A 23,757-nucleotide genomic window follows, 5' to 3' on the forward strand; every position below is an offset into this window, starting at 1 on the left:
ATTAGACTATAGTTAAAGTCACTTAAGCAAAATATTAAAAAGCAACTCAACTTAGAAATATAACATAAAGTGCTCTATAGTTACCTAAGTGATAAAGTAACTTAAAAACATAACATGAAGTGAATTTATGTTATATTTTTCGGAAAGTGAATGTCAACATTAAAACATAATACGATATTTTAAATAAGCAATTGCCTCTGGAGAGTCTGCCTTTTGGGCACTTAAATGGTCATATATTTTGACTGCCAAGTCTGATTAAGCCCTAAGATATACCGAATCGAAGAGAAAACTAAAAGCAAGGGCTTGAGCAAAACCAAAAGACCAAAAGCAAACAAACACAATAAAAAACGTGAAAAATGGCGTTGAAGGCTTCAAAATCAAGCATAGGCTTAAGAAATTGAAAAACGAAAAAGACTTGATGAAATTCTTCAGTAAAAGAGTTCATTGCATGAATTGGGGTCGATTGATTGATCAATGTTAGCCAATTAAATAATGTACTAATCTTAGAGAAATGTGAAACTGAATTGAAAAAATTGTGTACTATTACCTACATTTTGTTGTGACAAAATGTCAGACAACAAGAATGAAACCTTGTGCAATTAGGTGGAAAGCGTCATCTATAAACGTAGGGATAAGACGACCACCCCATTGAGCCTCCTTGCATATGCCCTATTTCTAAGGTACTATAGCGAGGAAATACTTCTTGTGCTAGGAGTAGCACCATATGCGGATGAAGAAGTTGCTACTGAGTGCTACAAAGATTTTGGAAGACTCTCCACTGATGAAGGAATGCACAAAAAAGTTAAGTCTCAAGAGGTAAACTTGGTCCAATTGCAATAAAGGACCAAAGTGACATGGAAGCTATCACATATTGGTACCTCTATGGTCAACCATTTAATCATCTACGACCTCTTCCAATTAAGGTCCTCTCACAAGCTTTTTTTGTTTCTTGTTTACCATTTGTACTCTACAACTCTTTAATTGTTTTTTCATTTTTATGCTTTACTTTAATTTTGTGAACATTGTCCAGTTTGCAAGCTCTTTTGCTGCTGAACGGAATTAGAGTACATGCTCCTTTATCCACTTAGTGAAGCCTAATCAGTTGGACTCAAAAAAAGCTGAAGACGTGGTTTACACTCATACCAACTTGTGTCTATTGTCACGTAAGGAGGATCACTACATAGAAGGGGCAGCCATCCTTTGGGATGTAGAACATGAGTGTGCAAACTTCGATGCAACAATTCAAGAGCTTACTACTATCATGGATGATGATGGTGATAACATCATGACACATGGTGTATCTAGCCCAAGTGGAACCATTTTGGGTTCAAATGATCTTGAACTTGCAGCACTTGGAGGAGTTGGAGATAAAAAAAATTTGCAAATCCATAAGATTATGATTTGGATTGATGAACATTGAATCATGAACTACATTTGGATTTTGTAATTGTAATAGTTTTCTAATTCACATTGAAATTGTGATCATAGACATATTCGATATGGCTTATTAGTTATATGATTTGAATATTTGTGAACTACTAGAGGCAGATATCTTGATCAATGGTCAAATATCATACTATCAAATGATTTAATTTTGTACATTACTTGCATATTATGCATATATATATATATATATATATATATATATATATATATATATATATATATATATATATATATATATATATATATATATATATATACATATATATATCAGTGTTATAGGACTTTGCGAGTCCTGAGCTGAGTCAGGACTCCAGAGTTTTTTGGCCTTTGGATTCTCACTCAGTCGAGTCCATGGACTCTCCTAACTCAAAGAGCCCTGTGGCCAGGACTCTTCCATGGCCAGCTAAGCCATAGAGAAAAAAATAAACATTTTTGAATTTTGTTGAATATTTTTTGGCTTTTATGATCGTATTGCAATATCAAGTTCCAAAAATCTGTAATGGTGATTCCCAATATGTCAATCAATATGGAATAGTAAAAATTGTCTTGCATGTAGCAGATAAAACATAACAATTTGTTTACAAAGCAGATTAAAAATAGGATGTCACTTTATTTTTTGCCAAAAAAGCAATTTATATTAATATCACAGACTATAATCACAAAGTCCTAGAACCAGATATTAAAAATTTAAAACAGCACTATCGAATTTGAGAGCATTGCAACAAATAAAATGCTTTCCTTTTAAAGAATTGGACATCTCCAGAACAATAAAAGAACAGTTTTAAGGTTTATTAAAGATTGGAAAAACAAATGTCTACTGAACCGACCATTTGACAAAGTTAAAAGATGATGACATTTGAGCAATTATGTAATTGATATCATTCCAAAAATTAGTAATGATCTTTCTAATCTACTATGAACAAAAAAATTTAAGGGAAGCAGTTACAACATAACTTGCATGGTAGAAGAATATAATGTGGAATTTTTTGTAAAGACTTACTAATGATATGCCGCTTCGAGGGAGCAACCTCATAATCCACTTCAAGGGAGATACCACCAACAGTCTTCAACATGAACACAATGTTCAACATGATGATGATAAATAATCTATACCTTCTATAATTGTAATCTAACTTATTTCCTTTAGAAATTCGCATTGATACTTATGAGATCAATGTAAACTTGTGCATGTGTGCAAAGTAGCTTCTATTTATCTCAATTATCATATCTTTGATGTTAATTGATTAAATGATGCATGAAAAAAGTTTTAAATCTTTAAAATGTTTGAATATCTTGGGTTTTTAATTTGCCGAGTTCGGACAACAAGTCCGAGTCCGAGCCCAAAACCAGCTTGCCAAGTTTGAGCGAGTCCAATGCTTGTAAAACTGATATTTTTATAATGCATCCAAAACCCACAAAAAGAATTTTCATGCATCTGTGGACCCGATTCTCACATCCGCACCCGAATCGGCAACTTAGGATATAAATATAAATAAGTTAAATCATAGATAAGCAAATAATTACATAGTTGAGAATCATTTCCCATCTGCTGTTGAGTTGCAGTTGGGTATCACAATGTTGAAAGACTTTTATAAAGCTTCTTTATTGTAAAGAAATATCATCCCAAAGAATAGTGTCAGATGTTATTTTATTATTATCTGCAATCATGGCATAATCTGGAGTTCTTGGTGCTCACCATATGCTTTTAAAATCATCTCTTCTGTCTGAAATGCTCTATTAATAACAGCGCACATTCTGATTTTTTTACTTTTTGTCAAATATCTCAATGTTTGCAGTTTCCAAATAATTTAATATTGTTTTTCAAGTCTACACATATTTTTATAATTTAATAATTTCTGGTTTCAGTTGTGGCTTTTCAGTAATGTGACCAAAGACCTTAGGTTCTGGAAATCATATTATCTTGGTGGAGAATGAAATGACATTCTTAGAATGAGTAAATGAAAGTACAAAGGGAAGCACACGAACAGCAAGAGAACATGGAGACATGCAACAAAAAACTGATCTGTTACACTCTCCGTTAGCAGGATTTGATAAATGTAAAATGATGAGAATGCATTCTGGCTGGATATGGGCATCTACATGGAAAGCAGAAACTTCACAGCAAAAATTTAAAAAAGGAAATCCTATAACAGAAATATTAATGTGAATGCGATCACTATATCTAAATGTGATATAGTCATGCGCTTGATCACACACTCATCCACTGTTCCAAATTACCCTGTCCCAGTCCCCACTGCCATATACCATCTTTCGACTCTGACTAGAATTCTTGCTTATGATCACAAATTTCAGGTCAACAATGGAACACAAACTATGGTTGAATACTTGAAACATAATTGAAACCTTGATCAATTGTAGCAAGTTTAACAACTAACTTCTGTTTTAAACATACTATAATGCTAAACTAATTTCCAAAATCTGAATAATATAATTAACTAAAGAGAGCATAAACCATACCTCTTCGCATCCAGATTCCCTCATCACCTGGATGGATCTAGTTACAAGCGCTGTTGCTACAGAGTTCAGACAATAACAATCATCATTTAAGTTAAGAACATCTGCATAATTTGTAAACTTGACACGCAACATAAAATCATATTTTGAACTCCCCAAACAAGCATATGCATACATTGATTAAATTTCTGAATTTTATATTTAGACTTTAGTGTAAACCAACCAATATAGATTATAAGCTCATACGAGAAGACATATACATGCATGGTAACCTCTATCACATATATAAAGGAATAAGAATACCTCACCACATCATTGTTTCCTAATAGTGTTACTGTTGAACAAGCATTCTGAAAGCTAGTGAGCATTATAATCTCAAAAAAAGAGCTATCTAAAGTGGGTATTGGTGATGGCAATGTGAGCACGCTATCAATGGGACTTAGGTGGTTCTGGGAGATGTTCTGTAGGAAACTTGGCATTCGAGGAGAGGATGCCCTTGTGTATTTCATAGCAAAAGCACTGTCACCGAGTGTTTTAAAAGAGTCAATGACTTTAGTAAAGGGTATTCTTGGAGGACACTGTATCCCAGAGCCAAAGCAAGTTCTTGGAAAGATAAGTATTCAGAGATTTGACTGGCCTTAAAGGCAGAGCACTGATCTTTAGGTCTTTCTGGCAAATGTGGAAATTTGTCATCAGCAACATAAGGAGAGCATTATAACTACAAGTACAGTGTTGTTACTTTAGGACACACGTGCATTAATTCAATCGGCATAGCAGTTGCATGGAGCCCAAGCAATGGTAACTACTGTCACAAACATGGAGAGGGGATTGTTCTCGGAGCAACTAACCACATGACAGTTCGAATCAGAGCTAAATTGGTATCAAAGTGGGATACTCAGCGCAATTTGATATCATCTATAGGTTAGAGGCTAGAGTTGGTCAATCCAGTGAACCTACCAAAGTCTGGTATTTGTCATGGTTATCCCTACCTTTCCCAGTAGATAACAGAACAGGCAAGGTAACTTTCTTTGACTTGGGGTGAGGAGGAGAGTATCATTCTCTAGGAAGTTGGGATAAAGATAGTTCTGTGAATAGCTGCAAAGTAGAAAATGTTAAAGATTAAGAAAATTTGAATATTGTGTCTCTTGCTTTGAGCAGGAAGTGAAGAAGCTGCAAGATTGTCTGCAATGAAGTGTGATCATCCAGACAATGTTAGTTGATGATTTAGTCTCTTTAAAGAAGGTCATGACTGTCAAGGGTGGCACATACAATTAGATGATCAAGGAACCAGAAAATTTGACAAGGTTCTCAAGAACATCATCTGGGACATGGAGGAGTACCTAATAAGTACATTGGGCCTCACATAGGAGACCAGGGAACAACTACAATAGCTGGGAAGCTTTGATGGAGAACTTTAGTTGAACACAAATTGACCAGCAAGAGTGTGGTGGAATAGACAACTATAAAGATCCCGAGACACATTAAAGGTGAATGGAGAATTCAAAGGATCTAACAGACATGTTGAAGGCTTAATTCTGACCTCAGAAATTTGCATTGCAGACTTGCAAGCAGCTTATAGAGTGGAAAAAAAGGAGGGGGCAGGAGAGCACATCAAAACATTCTCAATCTCAATGCTAGAAATTAATGCACACGTTATAAAAAGAGAGGTGATTGCATTTCATATAGTGGCAATGGGCTCAAAAAGAGCTCAGCCTACAGAATATGCAAAACCTATCTATAATGATAGCAACCACAAGTCACTTGTTAGACTTGCAACTCACAAACACTGATTGGGGACTACACCAAGAGGTAATCACATTTCATAAAGAGGCAATGGGCTCAAACGAGCTTAGCCTACAAAATTTGCAGAACCTATCCATAATGATAGCAACAACAAATCATTTGTTAGACATCAAGGAGAAAGTAACTCAGAAAGACTGGTTGGGGACTACACCAAGAGAAAGCGGCCACAAAGAACTAAGAGGCCTAAATTGGAAAAGTATCTCCAACAAGAACTATGAAAGGAAAAATAAATCTAAAAGTTCTGATTAAAAGTCCAGTAAGGAGTGCCTACTTTTTAATGGGCAGGCCACAGGATCGTCATTTCTGCAACTGTACAGAGAGACTGTAATTGGCAAAAGTACATAGTTGCAGTCGCCTAAATAAATAAATGTTACGTTTTGTAATTGAGTGTAATGTCCCCTTCTCCGCGCTAGCTTTAATGGCACCTAGTTGGTCTATCTTTCCATCCAGATAGGCTAATGGCATGTGTTTTAGGATGCCAGCCAGTCACAGGAGTTTAGGTTTCAGTTGAGAGATTTTAAATGGGAAATTCTAAGGTTGAAGTCACTTTATTTTATTGAGTTGAAATATAAAGTACTTTATTGTTTAAAGTCACTTTATGACAAAATGACTTAAGTGACTAAAAGACGAAGACGAAATAGTCTTTTATCCCACACTACTAAGATGTTTGTCTCTCCACTCTTCGAGGTTATAAAAGAAAGCATTTGCATTGGTATTGACACCACGAATATATGTTATTCTACAAATCCTAAAGGTTGCTTAGACTAGACTCAAACCTAGTGCATCACAGTTTACTATCAGATTGGAGTTCGATTTGGTATTTGGAGGTTAGGCAAGAAGTTGGAATTACTGAATAACCGGAAGAGAAACTGGTCAGTGGATGGTGTTAGCTTCTACAGAACACCACTTTGAAGTTGGTTGGCATTCAAGGAGGCAGACATTCCCAGGTCGAGGGTTTTGGTGAAGTTTTTGTGTAAGTACAATCTTCACCATCTTAGATTTACACATTGGCAGTGTGCTTTCCATTCAGAGGAGTTCATGGGATAGTTTAGACAGGTACCAACCCAGACTGAGTCATTCCCACATTGTTATCCTGCACGTGAATACCATTCTTTCAGGATTGAATGACAGGCATAGTAGCATGAACAACAGCAGCACTGGTGGTAACCACAGCATAGAATATGTATTACAGTTGGCAACTGTGAGAACACAGCAGATTGTTGAGAAGTGATCACAGGAGGTTCTCTGAGTGCACGGCTCTTGCATTTAGTAACTGCATTGATATTATCTTCCCCCACAGCATGAGTCGGATCCCCGCAACAGCACGGGTTGGCAGAATAGAGTCCAGTAGCAGGCGGCAGACTGGTTAAGCATCTGGAAGTGGTGACAGGCTGGATGTTTGCTGCATGTTCAAACCTCTTAACAGTATTCACCACTGCTATGGGTCTGTCCATCTTTTACTCATTCTGCACTATTTATATTGCATATCAGATAACACAGTAAAGACTGTAACCACGTTCTCAGATTATAGCTTAAAGGTCATTGATTCACTGTCATGAATATAAGGTATTATCATTAAGTTCTGAATCAGTTTCTAATTCTGATTTGCTTGAAGTACTGGTATCATTGATTGGCATATCCATTTCTTAGTATTAGTTTCAATGAAATAGTAAAGTGTTGATAACAGTAATAATTTTGCTCAAGAACTGGTTACATAACAACTGTTTGACAAAATTCTCATCAGTCCAAGTTCGATATTTTTTATCCAATCCAGCAGAGATCATTACATTGAGTTGACTAGTTCCCAACTACTTGTGTATTACCAATTGGCAGTTACTGGCGATTGGCAGTCTTAGCCAACATGGTACATTATTTGTATGTAGCTGTTTGTAGCTGGGATATCTCTCTGGAATTATGTACTATTACTTGATAATGAAAGATACATCTTCCACATATGCACAGTGAGTTATATTATTACATTCCTATGTGCTGTTAATGTACATTTCCATTTCTTTCTGTATCCAGCAGAGTTAAATCAGAGACGGTGAATGAACCTGATCAATAATGATGAATCAAGTGAAAAAGCATTTGGGATGGATGCAAAATGAGGAAGTTTTAAGGAGAAACCAGAGAAGCTGGAAAGGAAGTGTGCTTCGTGGAGATTGTCACGAAGGAAATATTAGCAGTGGCTATGGTGGATACAGGTGCCACTCAACTACTTCTCAATCAAATAAGCAAAGGAATTGGGTTGTTCAGACAAAGATACAAGCTCATCCACTGCAGAAAATCCATCAATAAAGAGCATTACAGGAACAGTCAATGGTGCCAAATAAGAGACAATTGTTTTGGATCTTGTTGTCAAAAAGGAAATAGTAGTGGCTATTGTAGATGCAAGTGCTACTCACAACTATGTGGCAACCAAGAAAGCAAGCAAGATAGGTCTTTGAGGAGGACACAAACTCATTCACAGCAATAAATCCATCTATGAAGAGAATTGCAGAGACAGTTAAAGATATGTCATTGTGAGTTGGAGGATGGGAAAGCCACATCAAGCTCACAACAATTGAGATGGGGGGTTTCAAGATAACTGAGCTAGGCTTGAACCAGATCAACAAAGGAGGCTATCATGCCCCAAATTGATAGCTTGATTGCATTGGGTTCAAAGCAGACATTTTGGGAACACTCAGAGTCAGTGAAGGAAGGTTTACGAATTCAGGAAGATGGAGAGTCTACCTTTCTGTCTTCAAGAAAAAAGCAAAGGGAATCATCATGTGGACAGCAACAATTGTGCCAAGAATGACACACAAAGGAGCATATGAGGGAATTAGAGTACCTTACCAGATTTGCATGTTCCAAAAATGTGTTCCACAGACATTGTAACAACCATTAAAGCATTCTGACAGCAAGGTGAAGAGTTACTGAGTCCTAGTGAAGGCAAAGTGGACAAGTTTTTGTTGGGACATGGATGAGTTCTAAAAAGTATTGTACAGGGATCATCATTCCGGGGTTATCTTTGTGTACTTGATGTTGGGAAAGATATCACTGGGTTTTGTAGAGGAGTCAAGGACTTCAATAAAGAGTGCCGTAGGAGAACACTAGGGCCGAGACCACATGGATGTTGTTGACAAGTTGAGAATTCAGGGAGTGGGTGTTCTAGCGAAATTAAAGGTAAATCAAAATTCTTTGGGTCTTTCACTGAGCCAAGACATTTGTTGTGGGGAGGGTTTACAGGAGCATTCTCTCTGGGTGCACAAGGGTTTAATCTTGAATTGACAGGCATCGTGAAGGTCAATATAGAAATTGGTTGAGCTCATGAGTGGAAATCAGTGTGGTGAATAGTCGGCATTGGTACATGACTAAACTGTTTTCGTGAGCTTGGGTAGAAAATTGTTCTCTAGAAAAACAATGACAAGGCTTTTATTCGCAGGGCAACACTGTGCACAATATAACATGTAAATCACTGACGGGCCTTCTCTATCTTAATATTGTTCAACAATTGCCAAATTGCAATCAAAATAAATATTACCCCCATACTCATCTGTTGTATGCAGCTAATGCTAATACCTCTTATGTGTTAATTTTCCTATCATTGGGTAAACTGTTTCCACATATGAGCATGCATGATATAGGTCATGAGCCAATCTGGCCATAAGAGTCTAAGGGTTTCACAATGGCACGCAAGCACTAGTGCCAAACCAAAATGTCTGGCTATTAGTAAGACTTACAAATTTTGCATCTTCCAAATATGTCAAGAAGAAACACATTTAACTTTAAGTAAATGTAATGCACATTTGCCCTATTTTACTTTGCCTTTTGTGGGAAGAAAAGATATTGAAAAGAAAAATATTTGATAAAATTCCATTATATCATCAAATTTAAGTACTTTTACGGTTTACCAATCAAGTCTTTTTTAATTAGAAGGCGAATATACAATTCAACTATTTACTATAAGAAACTACCTCTTCCTAACATATTTGATTAAGGTCTTCAACCTATTTTTTTTTTCTTTTTTCAAAAGGCCTCATCATAGAATGAATGAACCAGGACACAATTGTAATGTGCAGAAGCAGAAGCGTGAATAACTGCATGGAGAGTGAAAACCGACTACCATTAAACAATTCACTAAATAAATAGCTTACAAATTGTTTTCCTTCAAAAAATCATTAAAAAATATGCCAAACAAAGAGCTTACCAATCTTTTTTCCTCTGTAAGGCTTGATGACAACCAGCATTGCTATATAACCTCGAAACGTATTCCTATGCTGACCCATTTTACACACAATAGTTCCCACACATTTTTCTTTGTGAAAAGCCTAAACACATCAGAAGATAAAAGTGATTTACTGATTTTTTCTCAATGAAAACATTGTGTTTTTAAAACCTCATTTTTTTAGCAACTAAAAACATTGAAAACAATGCAATGTTAGAGAACCTGCTATATATTCAAACCATGAGATAACTATTTGTCACAATTAAATGTGTTTAATACATGATATAGCTATGTGTATCAATGAAACATTTATGGGAACAAATTACTAAATGCTTAAACATGCTAGAAAAATTCATTTAGATAACATTTAGAAATGGTCCACTTTATATTACTTATAAAGTAAAGAAGAACCTAGTTCAAGAAAAAATGTAACAAGTATTAGAAAAGATAAATTTATAGCTGTCCAAGTAATTCAAACGGCAGCTCAGTCCCATAATAAAATGCTAAATAGCTCAGCCACTGTTGCAGTGAATATGCCAAGGGCAGCCACTAGCCACTAAACAATTTGACTTGATGTGAAATATGTCTCCTACTTATTAACTGATTAGCTAAAGGGACTCCATAACAAATGGTTCCTAAGGCACAACAATTACTGAAGGTTTTGCAAATCGGGTAGCAAGCTAAGTGGGCTTAACCTTGGAGAAAATTCCATGGTTAAGAATGCTCGACTTGGAGTTGTACTGGGATAGATGATCTCCTGGTAAGGCCCAATGGTTCACACTTGTGAGCATCACCTAGATGCAATGAGTGCTGAGTGTTCCATCCATTCTCATGAGAAATGGACTCTTGTGAACCACTACTCATGAAATATGGGTTAATGAATTTGACTCAAAAACTATACAGTTAAATCCTAATCAATATCACTATTTGACTTGTTGTGGAAAATATCTCCTCAATATTTTTTCTGCTAGATCATCAGTGTATCCATTCTCACAATAGCCACTACCTTCACTCCACACAAATCATTAGATGATCCAAAAGGTTGTGAGCTCCTTCAAGTTTTCATTATGCTACAAAATAATTCCTGAACTTATAAACCCTAGAAACCTTGATTCATCTCAACAATAAATAAGAATACAGTATGGCTGTCTAAGTATGATTTGAGCAGCTGAATTTCAAAATCCAAGAAACAGTCAAACCAAAGAGGAAGCTCAATGGCATCACTGTATGAATCAGAATAAAAACACCTTGCATTTTAACATTTGGCAAAGCACTTTTAGAATAAGTATTGTGCAAAGGGATCCAACTTAATTTTCATTGCCAACTCCCACAGAGATGTAAAGATACTTTCATTCGAAAACTATGATAATTTTAATGGACATAAGTTTATATAGTCCATGAGATTAAATAAATAGCTTCTGCATACACATTAAATTCAGATTTTGCATCAAACTTTAAAATCCATCATCAACATCCTTTTGTATACAATGTTGGATCACGAAAAGTGACCGAAAATATTGAGTGCATGTCTAAACTCGACATTAACTACATGAACCAAACACCCAAAATACATTATCTTTGAAAATGCAACCAAATTTGGGTCAGACAAGGCAAGAAAATACTAAATGCTTCCCATATCCATGAAAAATGAGCTTGTGGCTTTTCGGCAACCACTGTACAACGCACACGGGGACTCAGATATGCAGCAAAAAAACACATTAACATGGAACTCAAAGCTGCCATCGGGACAAACAAAGTCCAAAATAACTATTATGTTTAAAGGAAGTACCAAAGTCACAACCATATATCATTAACTATTGTTTGACATATTTAAATATTTTTCCTATTCGAGCAAATAAGGCACATCCTTATATCAAATTAATTGCAAGTCTATAACATCATATAAATTTCAGATATTTTGTGAGAATAGATGAAATGTCAAAACAACGTGCAGGTTGAAGTGATAAACAAAATACCAATGCCAGAGTGTAGTGAAATCAAATCAAAATATGATCATTGTGAATCTTTGTCAAGCAACATGTGATTCCCAATATAAATATGAACTGCAATTTCACAATTAATTATAATTATATTGCAGCAGCAGAAACTTTCAATTATTGACAACGTAAAGAAGAAATATAGGTGTAACAGCAGCAAGAGCTGTTAACAGTTGACAACAATGTCCAAAGACAAAAACGATTTATAATCAGCTCCAATACTGACATAAATGATGTAATTTCATTTACAGATAAGGAGATCTAACTTCCTCCAGCTGTGTGTTGACCAATCAATGAATTTCAACAAAGGTGTTGTAAATGGCAGCCTGAATAATGTCAATTCAGACTGTATAAATGGAGATATAAGCAAATAACTGTTGTAGGGCTGGTGTTAGGGCTGAATAGTGGCTCCCGACTGGCGCAGCAGACATTGGAACAATTAAAGATGCTTGAAAACTACACCACAAATTGAGAAATCTATAACTTTCCAAAAGACAGCAAGCCTAGGAGTGGTTTAACTTAGAACAGCAAACATTTACGATAAAAGCTAGGTGCAGTACAAAGGGTGGGTGAAAGCATTAACAACATGCTGATGCAACCATCTAAAGGGTAAAGAACAATGTCAACAATGGCTGAAAATCTCAATGAGCAGCCAATCGAAGGGCTGGAATATTCACCAACAGAAAATATAAATCATTCTAACCCTCCAAAATCTGAATTGCTCAATAAATTATTATAGCTGCAGAGTAACAACATTGTAGCAAGTTAGCAACAGCACTCAAACATGAAAACTTTGCCAAAAATATTGATTTGATTATGTTGTACAATCTAACAGCACTTATGAATCAAACAACCACAATCAATAAGCCCAAATGTAATCCTTGGATAGAATTGACTCAAAAGATATGCAAGGTTTTGTCCCCAAATCCCATTATGGAAACCCAATAAGGTTTTCCTCCTCCAAGTCTCCAACACAGCAGACTTTTGCCCATAAATGGAAGGAATAGTCAATATAACAAAATCCCATGCTTTCATGAGAGCCATGATCTCAATTTTGTAAGCATAATGTGAAGTTAAAAACACAATGTGACCAATAAAATAGAAAAATGAGCTATATTTCAACAGAGTTTTAATCCATCCAGAATCATATGATAGTCTCAGAACCATTTTCAGATTTTTAGTTAAACAAAGTTACTGACTATTGCAAATGTTCCACCAGAAAAATTATAAATTTGCTTTGTTTCCATACAATCACTGGTATATACCAGCTAATGCAAATACCCGGATTCTATGAACAGTGCCAGCTCCTGGAGCTAGCTGCTTGAATGCACCGCCTGGGAACAGTTCCCTTTCAAGCATTCTCCACTTCTTTCACTGCTCCTGAAATCCATATGAGTCCTCCATGATTCTTATCTGTGTTCCTCAATGGTATGCGGCTTGTATGAGAGCAGAGATGATTGTCTCTGTCTCAGATTATGCACACAGGCAGAATTCGTTTTCACCCAGCATAGAAACTAAATAAACGACCATTTCACCTATAAATATACACCTGGCAAGGTAGGCCATGTTGGTGCAGGGACATAAAGATTGCAAAAATAAAATTGATTTAAACTTGCTACATCAGCAAAGGCTGACACTCCATGTTGTATTTAGTTATTAATTTATTTATTTATGATATTGGCAAAAGCCAATGACGGTGCTTAGGAGCACATCATGGGCCCCAGGCCCCACTCTAATTCGGGCTCATTACAGTTAGGTCCAACTTAAAATATTATTAATTCTCTTAGCTCTGAAAAGGAATATGATAATCCATTTTTTCCTCCAGGAAGCTATGCCTTGTAAACTGATCCATGTAATTATAATCATCTTGAAAGCACATATGAGCTCCATCCTTACTGAGAATTGCATAACAGTATTCAGACTTGTAACAGCCATGTTTCATCACATATTACTAAATCTCTCAGACTCTTGGTTGTTAGAAGTATGTCAGTTCTCTATAATGTGACTGCAATCAGAACTGATATAAAAATGTATCTCTCAAAAACCAAAAATCTGAAGGGCAACGATTTTTGGTCAAATCCAGAATTCGATATTAAGGAATAGTTATAAATATCGGAATAGCCAAGATAGATGTATGACATCATAACCTAGAAACCCCCTTTTTTTATTGAATAGCATGGAAAAGTGCTGCCCTTCAAGAAAAGGAGTTGCCATGGGCACGTTTGAAGAATTCCCACCTGGGTTAAGGGGTCATTTGGAAGATCATCAGCAAAGATTGTTCAAGGCCTACACAAAATTCGATTGACCAAGCTTTTTCTAGCCATGGAATTGCATCGATCACATTGTTCTAGGAATCAACTTCCATATCTGAAATTTCAGGAGAAAAGTTTAATAATGATGAATTGGTTGGAACATAAAGTAGGTAAATGAAAGCAGCTAATGGATTGGTTGTTGTATGATGATTTTTTAGGAATTAGCTGTGCAGTTTTAAGTCAACCTACATCAAACCATATTTTATGAGTAGCAGTTCATAAGAATTCATCTCTAATGAGCCTGAACCTTAAATGAGTGAAGCATCAGGTATAATTCTGGGGGGTCACTAAAACCAATACTACTTTAGCTCAAGCACCCTTAAAAATGGAATTTGTTCCACAGTCAAGCCTATTTAAGATTGATAATAAGATATATTTGGCAATGACAATACTTCAATCTTCACCTTGAAGGTTCACATCCCTTCATAAATTCATAACCCTTCCACATCTCAGTAGTCTGCATTTCAATGCCAAAAATGTAATACACATGGATCTACATGTTACTTGTTTGTTTGTTTATTCGTTTAAAGTTAATTATTTTATTATTTTTCACCATAGATCAATGCAAGGAGTGCTGTATAATATCTAAGTCGATTACTCCCTACTAGCAAACTAATATAATTATAGAAAGCTTATGCCATACTAAGTGACAATTATTGAAGCAAATGTAGACGCATAATTTTTCGAACAACAGAACTAGATATCTTCTCTATCAAATCCTCAAGAGATTATCAACCTTGGGAGTTATGAGATGTTTCAAGCAGAGTGCCTTGATTCCTCTGATTGTCTAGCCTAAGCACTATGGCCAAAAAAACAAAAAATGAGTCAGTATAAGATCCTGTATTGACTCTTTGGTGGTGGTGGATGAGGATGTTACTAACTCTTCTAGCCTAAATCTGGTTACAGATTGTCTGAAGTGGAGGTTTCTAATCTTGATCTCCATCTTTTTTCTTCGTGGACTTTTACCTTGTTCCACTTGATTGAAGAGCCATTCCCTCACAAGAATGTTTGTAGTTGTATTACAATCATATGATTTGGAGTTCAGCCACCACTTAGATTAACTAATTTAATCATCCCATTGTTTTTGGAATCTGAAGAGTGTCTTGAAAAATATTAATTTACTCATCCAAGTTGATCATTTGCTGCAGGCTGGGCCCTTGTATTTTATTTGCTAGTCCCTTTGACCCCTTTTATGGTGATTTGATGGACATCAATAAATTTATCTTACCTAATGGGATTTTTTAGGACTAAAAAATAAGTTTTCCTTCTGTGATAACTATCTAGTTTGTAAATGCTCCTGGAGAAAAATAATGTAAAATTTTGTTTGCAGAAAAATTTTGGATCACTCTCCATGATCCATTATTTTTTTCCTCATCTTGATGATGGTTCACAAAGTGTGATTTAAAACAGTCATGAAAAATAAACAGTTTCTTTCCAGAAGCATCACACATTATGATGGAATGGAAAACTTATATTTATAATTAATTCTCTAGTTATTCAATTTGGGTAATAAGAACTATATTTAAACTATATTGTCAAAGCCGATATTGTGAAAGTAAATTTGAATTCTCCTGGATTGTCATGTCCCCTTCTTGAAATAGGATTAAATAACAACACCAATGATTTAAAAATGTCAATTAAGTACAACAAATGGTGAAAAGGCATGAACAGAAAAATTGTGTCTCCCTCAAATATGAGTTATAAAATGCAGAGAAGAGAACTTAATTTGAGAGGGAAATGGAAGAAAGAAGAAGAGGGAGCATAGGAATTCAGGAGGGATCAAGGGAAGAATGAAGAAAAGGGAAGAAAATAAAGAAGTGGCTCTTTTAAAAGATGAAGGGTTGTGACTTTTTCAAAAGGTGGTGATTGTGAAAAGGTGTGACTATTGAAAAGGGCAGACATGGTGCAGAGGTGTAACCTTTCCTCACAAAAGATATAACGGGGAAGGAATCAAATGGAATGGAGGAAAGGGCGTAGAGGAGATCTAGAGCAGATTTAGAGCATTAGGAGAGATCTGATATAAGAACTGAGAGGGAAGGAAGGATATAAGGAATGTGGATCTAGAAGAAGAGGATATACAGATCTTATATGGGACACGTGCAGATTTGAAAAGCAGTAAAAACAGATTTGAGAAGTGCAAGATAGGTGAAAATTAAATACAAAGTGAAAGAGGAAGCAGTTATTGTCAAACAGATGTATCTTTCAATAACCAAAGGCTGTGACACTTTTAGAGCATTAACAAATTAAAGGGTGTGAAAAGAGATATAAAAGAGAGGAACTTCATTTAAGAGGGCATCAAGGAAGAGCAAATTGGGAAATAATATGTTATTCTCAATGACATTATTGGAAAGTGGTGAATCAATTCTTGTGAAAGGTATAAAGGAGAAATCATTCAAAGCACTCAAGGATCACTTCTCTATCATCACTCACCTATTTATCAAATCAGCACATACTCAATCATATCACTTATTGCCCTATGAACTCCACATTCACTAATCTATCAAACCATCAAATCAAGAAAATAGCGTCCATCACACATTAATTGGGAATCAGGGAAACAGACCAGAAATCAACTCTTTACTCGTACAATATTCTTTCCTTTGCTGTGAACCAAGGGACTCCACAATCGGCTATCTTTAGTCCTTAACCAATCATTAAGCAACAGCTACAATACTAATAAAGAGGCATGCAATTAGTCTTGAGGAGGCAATGGATTGTTTGGAGAAAATACCTCTCTGAGAAAGGGGTAAGGATTGTGACTCATTGTCCTCCCCCAACAACTATATAAGGTAGAAATTCAATTAGTATAAGGCATCAAAGGAGGAGAAGAAGCATCAAGGAGAAAAAATAATAAATTCAGGCATATGGAAATACTCATAAAATCTGTAATCCTCCACATGAGTATCAGCTGACATATATATCACATAAAGAAACAGTGTATGACTGCTCTTTATTGAGTTATGTATATACGATTCAAGAATATGATATTAGGATGAGATTGTTTATACATAGATATACATATAGACACATATACATATATCTGCATACCTTTGATTCAATAAGCATTTCATTGCTATCTCAGGGATATTTTAAAAATTAAAATAGAATTTTTGTGTGAGATACAATGTGTGCTTTGAAGCTTTCTGACTCGTGTAACCAGCCATGAAAAGGGAAATGAGGATCATAGGTGAAGAAACGGTGATGAGGTCACCTTCTAAGTATGCCACCCCATGATATGTGACTAGGGAGTCTCATGAGGCCAAAGCAAGACAAAGGAGACTGCCTTTGGGCTTAGGAAGAAGGGACTATCTGAGATGTTCCTCGCGACCTCTATCATGGTAAATGGATGCATTAGGATACTCAATCACTAGAAGCAAGATAGAAGTGATGAGATTGACGAGAACAGGGATAGGACATCCCACTAGGTATTGCACCTCATATGGATGGCACAGGACACATGAGGTCAAAATGGATGTTATATCTACTCTTGGGAGTAGGGTATGCGATCTCTAGGGCACCTTATCAAGTCACCCTACCTTATCACTTCTAAGTTCTATGGTTGAGTCATCTCAATAATGATAAAATTGATTCAAGCAAACTATTGACTTTATTTATATTTCCAATATATGTATATTACTAATTTACGAAGTCCAATTATGAATTATGATTATAAATGAAGCCTAACTTGTTTGCAGGGTCTCAATCAAGGTGAAAGGTATCTCTAACCCTACTTGCTTTAATAAGAACAAATTGTAACCTAGGGAAAAATATGGGTACGCATAATTTGGCAACATTACATGGATTCTTTGAGCATTCTGAGATCCTTTTTATCATAAAATTTTTCATGATTTCATTGGGGAAACCATTAGACACGTTTGCTTTATATGGGGAAATAGTAAAGCAACATCACATAATTCTTTTGTGATTGCTTCCATCAGTTTTTCAATTTATGCCTCTATTGTGGCTTTTGAGATCCGTTTGGGGAAAAAAGGTGTTGATCTTGGCCTCTTAAGTTGTAATGTCCCCTTTTTGGAATAGATTAATAGTAAAATTAAAATATAAGAGCATAAAAATAAAAGTTAATAAAAAATATAAACAAATAAAATTAGAATATAACATACTTTAGAATTTAGATAAGTAAATGAAGGGTTAAAAGGCATGAAATGAAAAGTTGTGACTCCCTCAAACATCAAATATAGGGAGAAGAGAAATTCATTTGAGAGGAGGAGAGAGGAAGAAGAGAAAAGAGAACATGTTATTAAGGTAAAATTAATGAAAGAGAGAAAGGAACAAAAAGAAAATACAGAAAGGGTCCCCTCAAAAGGCAAAGGTTATGAAGGGCTGTGTCTCTTCTAAAGGGCGGTAATTATGAAAGGTTGTGGCTCTATTAAAGGGCATAAATTACGAGGGATTGTGACTCTTCTAAAGGGTTGTAATTAATGAGGATTGTGGCTCATTCAAAGAGTTACAATTATGAAGGTTTATGACTCTTTCAAAGTGTTGAAATGATGAAGGGATGTGACTATATCAAAGGGCAGTAATGATAGAAGGTTGTGACAATTGCAAAGGGCGGCCATGATAAAGAGGTGTAACTCCCAACCAGTGAAGAGATAAAGGGAAGATCAACTCCTTTGAAAGCCACGAGGAATATCTGTCTATTGATTAGAAGAAATGTAAGCAGATCTAAAAAGATGATAAAGACCTATACAATGAATAAGAGCAGACATAACGGAGATAAACCAAAATCAGAAGCAGTGATCAAGGCAAGAAGCAGCGATTATCATAACATAAGAGAAAGCGAACTCCATTAAATAAATAATGGCAGAAATCAAATATAGCTCATGATACACAGTGGATGTTGAAATTCATTGTAAGAACGGTAATTATACCTGGTAAAGGCAGTGCTTGGTTAAAGATGTCATTCAATCCTCAAAGGGTGCAATTGTTATATTAACTAGGAGATATCATTTACCACCAGAGTCCATCCATCAAATAGATGTGACTCTTCTGCCACAAGGGAAGGGAACAAGTACAAAAGATTAAGCATTCAGAGTATCAACTGCAGAATGAATCATCTCCAAAACAGAAGCAACCATATCTACAGCAGAGGCAATCAAATCTTCAGCCAAAATGTTAGGTGATGCCAGAAAGGGACATTGGATCAGTTGATAAGGTCTGGTGAAAAATTCATATAACAGTTACTGAAAATTATATCCATTATTTGGGGTCTTCTATGAAGAAAAGATTTATGGAAAAATTTTGAACTTCATTCTCCCTAATACAACCATATCATATAAAATTTATACCTACCATTACTGAGTTGGTATTTCTTTATTTCATGATTTTATTCTTACAGCCTTATATGCGATGGTTTTTGTAGCCTAGAAAGCTTATATTGTGCTTCTTGCTTGCTTTAAAAATAAATTTCCAAAATCCACAGACTGCTACTGCTTTAATGTCCTTTATATAGATTGTAGTAATTTTGCAAGTTGAAACAATATATACATGGAAATATTCTAATATTGTCGTCTTATTTCGCAAACTGAAATATGGAATCTTCTAATATCATCAACTTGTTGCTACCATAGACTGAAGAGGTTGTGAAGACTAGGGTTTTGCGCCCTAATGTTTTATAGTCTATAAGATATTATTTTGGTAGTTGTCTTTGCCTAGCTAGGATTTCAGATCAGTGATCTAATCTAGAATCTTGTACACCTGATAGAATCTTGTCTTTGCCTCTAACTACACAATGTATACTTCTCCTCAAGTCTATGGTTTTGGCTATGCAGGGGCCAAAATGCACCTGCATAAACAATTTGTTTGTATTTTTAATAAATTAAAATTCATAAAACTATTGTATGTAATTTTTAAATTAATTAATAAATGCAAATTAATCGGCTAATAAGGTGCATTTTGGCCCCTGCATAGATGGTACATCCATAAGGTTGTGCTTTGTTGTCATTTCCACAAATTATTCCAAGCATTAATGTTGCAGCTTAAGGCTTCCTTGTTTCTTGTAAGGGAGGACATCTGTCAACAACCTCTCATGAGAATGACAGAGTAAAGTTACCAAGGTCATGAAGAAATGGGAAGGCTGACAAGGAATTTAAGTTTGGTATGGCTTACCATCTAGAACTCACCGTCAATCCATATCAATTTTAAAATGGCATTCTTATCAAAAAAACATAAATAATACAAAGAAAATTGAAACAGACTTCTAGTACATTTGCAGTCAAGAAAAAATAAAAGTTCTAATTGATTCGGTTCCAGACACCAAAGAGAAAATTTGATCTTTGTTCTAACTGCTCGCACCTCAGTTACATCACCAATTTCTACATTACATCTAGACAGTTTGTTTCTACTTGTGTTGTGCAACAAAGACATTGAGTTTCACTCAAAATTGACAATGTTCACAAATAAGCAGAACCCAAATCAAAAGTCCCTACGGATATCATACAGAATACTCCAATCTGAATGTAGCTGTAATCACATTACCCGTGTGCATGTTACTTCTAGATATATTGTTTTGACTGCTCTAGTCTAACGATCCAGGAGGTTGTGGCCCCAAATAGTAGAAAATAGTAATAAGAACAGAATCCAGTTTCAAATTCCACCGGCACAATAAAGTAGACCACAATTAGTGAGATTAAGGTCTAATGATTTTAGAGAATAATTGAACGCGACCTACGTTCACAAAAATACCTCACAGACTACCAAGCAAAAATAATTTAGTTGTGTCTACTAAAACCTTTGAATTCCACATTTAAAAAGGCCGGGAGAGCTCAAACTAACAGTTCCCATGGAAAAGAATCGATCTTTAACTGAGTTTGCGAATAGTACATATTCCTCTAGTAGCATATAGAAGACTTCTCTGATTAGAAAGTCCTTTCAGATCTTGGAGTCTACTAAATATCAATAAGTGAACCCAATAGAAAGACTGAAAAGTGTGTGAACGCGTAAGCGCGTGAGCGAATATATACATAGAAACAGCGTTCTCTTAAGATTTATTGAAGATCGCTTCGTTGTTTTTCGAAATGGGTATCAGAGATCTGACAGTTAAGAGATTTGAGTCAGTGAAGAAGGTGACCGTCATTGTTTCTAGATTTCATTGGCATGAGAATAGCAATAAATCCATAGAAACATACCAGGAAACAAAGATGAGGCCAGAGATGGACAAAATATCTGTAAGTGAATATGGAGTAGGGCTCGCTCAGCTCTTGATCGACTATGTCCATTATAAGTGGCAGCTGTTCTTCCCCTTCGTAGGACACATATTTGATATCTGAGGGAGATATGTCCACTATTGTCGAGGGAGTTGCTTCAGGGACTTCTGAAGAAGAGGAAATCCCTTCTTGGGCCATAGCCCATTGAAATGATTCAAATAATTTCTAAATTTATTCAACTGGATTGTATATAACCTTAATCTGTACAACCATCGGTATATGTAGGTAAGCTGTGTATATAGAACGTGAAAAACACCCACTAAAGCTTAATTTAGGGTTATATCGAATACTTTATATTTTTGTTGTTGTTCATTAGGCAGATCAAAAGATTTTACCCAGTAAAAATATTGCAAATATTTAAAAAGTCCTATGGGAAAGGTCAATTTTTGTTTTATTTTATTAAAAGCTCCACATTTTGGTTTTTCTTGAAATTTATTTATTCGTACTAATTTTTTTTAATCTAGCTATGAATTAATTTTTAGGATATATATATATATATATATATAAGATGTAAGGGAGAAGGGTATGAGTAGTCAATTTGGATATTATATTTTGATTATTATTTAGATATTTTTATGTAAATTAAAATGTTACAATTATTGTTTATTTATTTGGGGTTTATCTATATAATATCATATATATCAAGTACTTGTAATGAAACCTAAGAGGATTTGTTATACATACAGAGATCAACAATTGGTTATTTCAAGGTGATGTCTCATATATATTTATTTGGCTAATTGATCATTCACTTTAGCCACCACACAATTTTCACAACTAAATAGTGGATATTCCTCTAACAAGTTTTTTGACCAATACTAATGCATATATATACCACTAATCATAATTTTTGACTACTAATAAAGTTGCACAAATCCTTCAATTAAATCATTTTTTAATTATAGGCATAATACTAATGCATATATATACCACTAATCATAATTTTTGACTACTAATAAAATTGCACAAATCCTTCAATTAAATCATTTTTTAATTATAGGCATAATACTAATGCATATATATACCACTAATCATAATTTTTTACTACTAATAAAGTTGCACAAATCCTTCAATTAAATCATTTTTTAATTATAGGCATAAAAGTAGGCAACTATTAGTGCATGTGATTTTTTTTAGTGGACTTCTAAATAGCATATAAGTTTTAAAAAATTGTGTATAATGTTCCTTCTCATTGAAGATCAAGGATCTTACTTTGTATTTTATTTTTAATAGATAAATTCAACAATCTTATTCTTCTAATGGAGAAATTTATATACACATATCATTTAGGATTTAGTTACGTATATATTTTGAGAAAATCTTGTTAATTTCTCATAATCTTGCGATAGATTAATTGCAAAATAAATTCATAGAGTTAAAACTCTATATAATTTATAATAATCAATAATTTGGATTAATTAACATAAAGTAATCATGGAAGCAAAAATAACCAAAGTTTACCACACATAGACAATAACACAAATATACCCAGGGAACCAGTATGGGGAAACACCTTTAAATGTTAGATCTTTTATTCAGCCCAACAACAAATTTTCTCTTCAAGAATATAATCGAGTTTGCTAGAGTAATTTTAAATTTATAGAGTCAAGTTGCTTTACTTTACTTGGCTAGCAAAAAAAGAAACTTTCCTTGATTTCTTTAATTTAAAATGACATAAAATCACTCTAGATTGTATGCAACCTCTCAAACCCAAAACTATCCTGTTAAAGAATATAAAAAACAAAAGTTATTGTTGAACATCCAAAATCAAATTGCTTTAAAGTAACTTCGCCTTCCAAGTTAGAAAAAATTAAAAATCACTCAGCTTATCCCTGAAGAATACAATTTTTTTCTTCACCAAAGCCTCTGTCATGATGTCTATTATTTGTTCATCTATAAGAATGTACCAGAGCTTCACTATCTCCTTCTCCACATAATCTTTGATGAAGTGGCACTTGATCTTAGTGTTCTTGGACTTGTTATGAAATACTAAATTCTCATAAAGTTTGATGCGACTCTGATTATCATAGTAAATGAGTATAGGATCTAACTTCTTATCAAAGGGCCCAACTAGAAATTTTCAAAGTCAAATACCCATACATGTAGCCATGTTGGATGCCATATACTTTGTCACTACAAAACTCTATACAAGTTACTTTTATTTTCTACTATACCAAGAGACAACTCTTGATCCCAACCTAAAATTGCACCTCGAAGCGTTCTTCCTATCAATTGTACTTCATAGCCAATATGCATCAGTAAACCCCTTAGGCTTCACCCCATCCTATTTA

At 34.9% G+C, this 23,757-nt stretch overlaps 1 protein-coding gene across 1 annotated transcript in view; it reads right to left on the reverse strand.

The window, feature by feature from the left end:
* ATMAK3 (Acyl-CoA N-acyltransferases (NAT) superfamily protein) overlaps positions 1-21,719 on the reverse strand; it is a 36,534-nt gene extending 14,815 nt beyond the window's left edge. Inside the window, exons 1-3 of the mRNA XM_089800557.1 lie at positions 21,389-21,719; positions 9,917-10,037; positions 3,925-3,980 (exon numbers count right to left, since the gene is read on the reverse strand). Coding sequence (XP_089656683.1) covers positions 3,925-3,980; positions 9,917-10,037; positions 21,389-21,604 — 393 coding nt within the window. The 5' untranslated portion in view covers positions 21,605-21,719. The remainder of the gene's footprint in view (positions 1-3,924; positions 3,981-9,916; positions 10,038-21,388) is intronic.
* Positions 21,720-23,757: the final 2,038 nt, after the last annotated feature.

Source organism: Cupressus sempervirens, chromosome 9 (genome assembly GCF_028749045.1).
Source record: "Cupressus sempervirens isolate cs-2001-9-10 chromosome 9, ASM2874904v1, whole genome shotgun sequence".
NCBI lineage: Eukaryota > Viridiplantae > Streptophyta > Pinopsida > Cupressales > Cupressaceae > Cupressus > Cupressus sempervirens.